Genomic DNA, 7,600 nt, shown 5'->3' with positions numbered 1-7,600 from the left:
TCCAGACAAAGTGTGCACAAACAATATAAAAGAAAAGAATTGGCCATTAAAGGAAAACATTTGAGTCCATACTGTTTGTCTTCAAAGTCTTTTTGTGCTAGTGAGGTGTTAAGTTTTACTGTGTGAAATATATTGGGAGTTTTGAGGTAAAAGAAAAGCAAACACATAAGATCCTTTTTTGATCATCTTCTCAGGTCTATGCCAGAATATTTTAAAGTTTTTTATTGGCATAAAAAGCATTACTGGGCTGTATCACAAAACCACTGATCAATGAGCTGTGAAAGTTATGTCAATGGCTGCAAACCTGATGGATACACTTTAAGTCACTGTGGGGGAAGTAACTGTCACTGTGGTTTTGGTGTTTGAATGAAAATAGCCCCCCCATAGGAGTGGCCCATACGGAGGTGTGGCCTTGTTGGAGGTAGGTGGCCTTGTTGGAGTGGGTGTAGCCTTGTTGGAGTGGGTGTGGCCTTGTTGGAGGAAGGTGTGGCCTTGTTGGAGAAGTGTGCTCTGGGGTCTCAGAAGCTCAAGCCAGGCCCAGTGGCTCACTGTCTCTTCCTACTGCCTGTCATCCAGAGGTAGAACTCTCAGCTCCTTCTCCAAAACCATGTCTGTTCACATGCCACCATGCTTCCCACCATGAAGATAACAAACTAAACTCCTGAACCATGAGACAACCCCAATTAAATGTTTTCCTCCATGTGAGTTGCTGTGGTCATGGCGTCTCTTCACAGATATGGAAACCCTATGACACTTTCTTTTTTAAAATTTTTTCATGAGTCAGCAATATTTTCCTCTTAGGCAAAATCAAAGACAGATACAAATTAGGCCTAGGGGCTGATACGACTCACTGTAGAACTAGCCCCAAGTAGGATGGTCATAAATTCAATGGCAGCTTGAAGCCTCATGGAAGGTATTTTAGGAAAAGAAGACATAAGAGAAGAGAATAGCAAGGATCTGTCAAGAAATAAATTTGCATTCTTTGTCTGTTTTTTTTACAACTGTTTATATATCCAGTGAGCTATTGTCAAGTGTTTAGAACAATGCCAACCAACCAGAGCATCCAGGGACTAAACCACTACTGAAGACTATACATGGACTGACCCAGGGCTCCAACTGCATATGTAGCAGAGAATAGCCTTGTTGGGGCACCAGTGGAAGGGGAAGCCCTTGGTCCTGCCAAGGTTGGACCCCCAGTGCAGGGGACTATGGGGGAGGCAATAAGGGGGATGTATGGGGGAAACACCCGTATGGGGGAAGGGAGGGGAGGAGATGGGGACTTATGGACAGGAAACTGGGAAGGGGAATAACACGTTTGAAATGTAAGTAAAGAAATATATCTAATAAAACATTTATTTAAAAAAAGAAATGTTTTTTAAAAAACTAAACTCAGTATATTATTTAAAAAAGAAATGCTTTTTTAAAAAACTAAACTCAGTATATTATTTATTTTGTTTTAATTTTTATATGCCAAAATATTTATTATTTAAAAGCTAAGAATTTTATTAATTTCTTCAGGAGAAAACATAAAAAAAATTTTAAACCTACCCTATTATGAGTTCTTCATTGCTCCCATAAATAAAAATTGTAGATTTATTACATCAGGAAAAAAAAGAAAGAAAATTACATATTTATCTTTCCTTCTTAAATCGGCAAGGATGGCTGCGGACATTGTTCAGTGCTACAGTATTCATTCAACATGTGCAGAGCCTGAGGTGGGATCTCCAATACCACAAAAAGAAGCAAAGAAATGGAATTAAACATAAAAATCTAAAAGAAAGATAAAGGCATTCTGATTCGTGGATCGTGTGAGTTATCTGAGTGGCCTCCTCAATGCATTGTTGGCTACTAAGTCTTCAAAATCAAGAGCGGCTCGGAGAAGCCAAGAGCGGCTCGGAGAAGCCCACATCTGTGCTCCCAGGAGTGTCTTTGTTTCTGAGAGCCTTTCTCTTCATTCTTCTGCTTAAGATCTACATTAAAACATACAAAGGGCTAAGGTATGGTGGCGTGCACCTTTAATCCCAGCCCTCAGGAAGCAGAGGCAGGGTGATCCCCGACTACAGAATGAGTTCTAGGCCAGCCAGGGCTACACAATGAGACCTTGGCTCAAAACAAACAAAAATGGGGCCTCGGAGGATGCCTCTGAGCCCAGGCACTTGCTGCACAGCTCTGAGGACCGAATTTGAGTCATCAGTAGCCAGGGCATAAGCCAGATGTGACCGTTTGTATGTCTGAACCACAAAGTGGTAACGGGCAGAAACAGGAGGGCTCGCTGGTCACCAGTATGGCTCCCATTTCCGTGAGAAAACCTGTCTCAGTAGAGCAGGGTAGAGAGTGAGAGAGAGGAACAGCCAAAGTCCTCATCTGCCCTCCACCTGTGCGTCCGAGTGCTTCACACACGAACACACCCACCGCACACCATGGCACGCACAAATATTTTAAAACCACTTCAATACATCCGACTCGCTGTGATGGGGAGAGCTCAGCATTTAAGGAAATGCAGCTCTTACTGAGGATCCCCATTCAGTTTCTAGCGATCACGTGGAAAGTGCGAGTCTTCCTGTAATTCTAGCTACAGGGGATTGAAATCTCTCTTCTGGCACATGCACTTATGTGCATGCGTGCTCGTGAACAGACGCACACCCACATGCACATGCAATTTAAAAATAACTAAAATAAATATTACAAACTGTTTTAGAAAAACCAAATCAAGCATTCTTCATGCATCTTTCTACGCTTAAGATTCAAGCTCTTGGTGACCCTGGTACACTAAACGGAAGCAGTGACTTACCAAAATCCTTGGTAGACTGGACACTGCCCACTTAGTCCTACTTTCTGACAAATACGTGTGACTTTGCCAAGACTGAATTGTTGACTTCCAGATAGAGTCTAAAATCATGATGGAACCTCCTAGCTCACTAACCTTCTAAGACAGCACCATTGCCAATGATCCATTTCCACAAAAAGTCTGGGCTAACACATTATTACTTGATATGGAATGAAATTTTATATGAATATTTGTAGTAGAACATGGAAAATGAAATAATTTTTGTCATGAATTGACTAAGAAAGAAATTTTGATGTTGTAATTATTTTCTTGCAATAACCAGATACTATCTTTTCCATCGATATAACTAAAAACCATGCGTGGAAGGCTGTCTGGGACCCATGAACTCTGTAAGAGGTCACATAACTCACTTTGGAAATGGACAGATCGGGAGCATTCTGACCATGACCTTGGCCCTTGTGAAAACTGGATCTCCACATCCTTTGGCTATTTCCTGCTAATGATAATGGGGAGGCTCACTGCCTGCTTACATTTATAAAGATTCTAGAGAAAAATCTTCTGAAATTTTTATGGGAGGTCCTGCACTTATCTGTGGCGATAAAGGGGAAGGCCAGAGGCCAGGAGCAGGATGGCAATTAGAAGAGATTCTGTCCGGTAGAAATGGAAAATACCCTGTAAGCTTACCCGTTTTCGTGTGGGGACCAAACAAGGAAAACAAAACTGGCTTCTGCCTGAAAAGATGTCTGGCTGAATGATTTGACTATTTCTTATGAATAAGAGAGCAGAGCCTTCAAAGGAAGAAAAGTGTTAGGGCTTAGGGACTAAGTAAAACATGTGGAATTATGTGACCCATGAACTTGTTCAAAGAAAAAATAGATTAATACAGGTTTAATAAAAACCCAAGTAGTAATGATTCATCATTAACATCACTATTGTTCTAGAGATTCTGACCAATAGAGTAAGAAATGAGCATGTACTTAAAAACCTTATCAGCTGGACTGCTGTGGATAAAAACCTTAACGGCTAGATGTAACATATAGGCAAACTTTAATGACCGGATGTAGTGGTCCATACTTTAAAATCTCAGCACTTGGGGTTGAGGATTTAGCTCAGTGGTAGAGTGTTTGCCTAGCAAGCGCAAGGTCCTGGGTTCGGTCCCCAGCTCCGAAAAAAAGAAAAGAAAAAAATAATCTCAGCACTTGGGAGGCAGAGGCAGGCAAACCTCTGAGTTTGAAGCCACCTTGGTTTTCATAGAAACTTTGAGGATAGTCAAGAGACATACAGAGACCCTGTTTCAAAAAAATAATAGTAATTATTTAAAAAAGAAGTTAAAACAATATTAATGTTAGCGTGTTTAACAAAGAAACAAGTGAAAATATAATGTAAACTTTATTGTTTATGCATAACATTGTTTATAGGACATAACATAACATATATAATAGTGGCAATAATGGTTATATTAAAGAGTAGTCTTTTTCTGCTTCACTCAGTTACTCCCCTTACACCGTACCTTATTGTCCTCTGATCACATGTCTACATGACTGTGCATAACCCAGACAGTTGTTTCTGGATTTTTGGCTCCTCATTTCCAGAGCCTTTCACCCTTTATAAATCAATATCACAGTTCTTAAAAGATCTACACAAAATCTGGAAATAACTTTTAAGGAATACCTTGAAATAAATAAAACCACAGAAAGTATAACGTATAGAAGATTCTCCAAAAAACGAGTGTTCCTTTTTTGAAATTTGGCAAATTGGTCTCATGGGCGAAAGAATTCAAATTAGTGTCTTAGACTGAATAGAGGCAACTTGTGTTACAATGTAGAGCTGTACTGTTCCTAAGAGTGCTACAGCAAAATCTAGCCCAGTCAATGAGACAACCCAATCCTGAAATGGATTGTAACAGAAAGAATGATTTTGTAGTTGTTATGAGTTTGTTTGGTTTGAGACAGGGTTTTAGTATGTAACCCTGCCCAGTCTGGAATTTGCTGTTTGCCAAATGAGCCTCAATGGCAATTCTGCTCTGCCTCTGCCTCTGCCTCTGCCTCTGCCTCTGCCTCTGCCTCTGCCTCTGCCTCTGCCTCTGCCTCTGCCTCTGCCTCCTGCCTCCTGCCTCCTGCCTCCTGCCTCCTGCCTCCTGCCTCCTGCCTCCTGCCTCCTGCCCCGCCCCTCTGCCCTGCCTGCCCCTGCCTCTGCCTCTGCCTCTGCCTCTGCCTCTGCCTCTGCCTCTGCCTCTGCCACCAGCACTGAGACTGCAGTCTTCAGCTACTATGTTCCCCTATGTCTTGGGATGGAATGATTTACTACATCCTTAGAAGATCTTCAGATTTATGAACAGACAGCAGAATGTGCATTTTAATTGGCTATCTTTCTTTAATTTGGTCATGAAAATGTCACTGTCCCTAAATAAGTCCAAATTTCTAGTGATACTTAACTTGAAACTAATTCTGTAAGATCTATTTGAGAAATACCCTAATTGCAAATCAATACATATAATTCATGATATTTTCCTATATCGTATTATTGGAAACCACTATTTCTGCCCATTTCATATATATATATATATGAAAACCTATGGTTAACTCACCATTTTCATAAATATCACAAATTGTTTTAAAACCAGTGAAATATAATGGTTTCATGAGTTGCATTGCAAAATATCATATGTGTTCATACATACATATGAACATATAGATATTCGTATACATACATACACACACACATATATATATACATATATATGACAAATTCTAATTTGCACTCTAAATTCAGCCTTGCAATTTCAATTTCTGAATGAACAATCACCATCAGATCACAAAAGGATATCTAAGGGCGGGGAAAATTTTTTGCATTTAAGTCTTTAATACTGGATTTACCACAAGATCATATCTAGCCTGTGTCAAATAGCAGATTATATACAAACACCAAAGTGTTATTTTAACTCAAATAATTGATGTTAAAAGCCCATGAAATCAGTGCCTATAGTTGGTTCACTATGTTCATAAATATAACCACCGACTTTTTTTATTTAGTTTATGTATATTAATACACCGTAGTTGTCTTTAGACACACCAGAAGACAGCATCAGATCCCATGACAGAAGTTGTGAGCCACCATGTGGTTGCTGGGAATTGAACTCAGAACCTCTGGAAGAACAGTCAGTACTCTTAACTGCTGAGCCATCTCTCCAACCCCCATCACCAACTGCTCTTAAGAACTGCAAAATATACTGGTTTCATGGATTGCGTTACAAAAATAACTTAGACCTAGATGAATCTTTTTGGAAAATTTTACCGAAGAGAACCATCTTCAACGCTCTTCTGAACCAGGGATAGAAAAAGGCATAAACGATCGGGTTGAAGGCGGAGTTCAGGTACCCGAACCAATTCAGTGTGTCATTCAGAGTGGGTGGGATAACATAGCCCAGGAACGGGTCCAGGACCATGCAGAAAAAGAACGGGCACCAGCACAGGAGGAAAACGCCCACCATGATCCCTAAGGTTTTCGCGGCTTTTGTTTCCTTGCTTTGTGGCGCTCTGCTTTCCCCTTCCAATCCAACTTGAAGATTTGCACGATTAATTGACCTTGCTTGTCCTTTAGCTATGAAATATATTCTATAGTAAACAAATAACATAACAGATCCAGGTATATAGAAAGAAGTCATGAATGCCAGTACCCCAGATACTTTACTGAAGAAGGGAAAACAGCCGCGCAGGCAGAAGACCTGATTGTGATACAGCTCCTCAACTCCTTCTAAGTTCAGCTCCAGGAAGATCATCCCAAACGCAAAAACAGCAGGAAGGCTCCAGCTAATGAGGATCATCACAAAAATGGCGGCGAGATTGATCTTGGCTTTGTATCTTAAAGGGTCGCACACAGCGTAGTAGCGGTCAATGGAAATGAAGGCTAAGTGGAGAATGGACGCCGAGCTCAGCATGATATCAGTGCTGGTGTGAAGTTTGCAGAAGAGTTCCCCAAAGTACCAGCAATGCTCAACTGTTCTCACCATGCTGTAGGGCATGACCAGACAGCCCAGCAGGAAGTCGACAACGGCCATGGAATGAAGGAGCCAATTTGTGGGCGTGTGAAGTTGCTTGAAGTGGGATATCGAAATGATTACTATTAAGTTGCCAACCAAAGTGGTTAGAATTATGAGTGATATTAAGCTGTACAGGGAAGCACGGACATCCCTTGACCAGTTGCTGTTCGTGTGGGAAATATTCGCGCTGTTGTGGCAAAGATGCATCACTACAGAGAACTAAACCCAGGCTGCTCTGTCCCTTTGGCTGTCGAGCAATGCTTCTCCAGAACTCATAGTCAGGTTAGAATTCCACCTCCTTTCATTTTTATGAACACGTACCTGTCCCTGAAGCCTGAGAGGAGAGAAAAGAAGAAGAAAAATGAGGAAACAGTCAGCAACCGACTCACTCTTTTATTTCCACGTTCCTGCTGAAGAATATCTGCTTTGGAAGTTTTATTTACAAGGGCAGTGTAACGCTTCAGTCTAAAACATGTTTAACACCTAGTTGGAGCTGGACATTGTGCTAAAATATTAAGCGCAGAATAAAATAAAGTCAGCACCTAAAACCTCCCTATTCATAAGCCAAAGAAAATCAAAAGACGATTCTTCTGTGTTTCGATCAAGGGAAACAGCCTGTGTGAGGGAAGACAGAATCTAGTTGGAAGGCTGACACTCTCCGTGTCAGATTTACCTGGACAGAGGATTTAAAATAGCCCTTAAGTTATCCTGGGACACATTCTCTGTCAATACTCTGTCAAAGTCACTTTTAGATTAGCAGACTCAGTGGTAAG

At 41.0% G+C, this 7,600-nt stretch overlaps 1 protein-coding gene across 1 annotated transcript; it reads right to left on the bottom strand.

Moving 5' to 3' along the window:
* Window positions 1-5,992: 5,992 nt before the first annotated feature.
* On the bottom strand, window positions 5,993-7,034 carry Taar1 (trace amine associated receptor 1). Its single transcript, XM_032896365.1, has one exon. It carries the CDS (start codon window positions 7,032-7,034, stop codon window positions 6,036-6,038), a length of 999 nt encoding a protein of 332 aa, XP_032752256.1. The 3' UTR covers window positions 5,993-6,035.
* Window positions 7,035-7,600: the final 566 nt, after the last annotated feature.

This window comes from Rattus rattus, chromosome 2 (assembly GCF_011064425.1).
Source record: "Rattus rattus isolate New Zealand chromosome 2, Rrattus_CSIRO_v1, whole genome shotgun sequence".
In the NCBI taxonomy this organism is placed as follows: domain Eukaryota; kingdom Metazoa; phylum Chordata; class Mammalia; order Rodentia; family Muridae; genus Rattus; species Rattus rattus.
The sequence above is the reverse complement of the archived record's forward strand: the minus strand, read 5'-3'. Positions and strand labels throughout refer to the sequence as shown.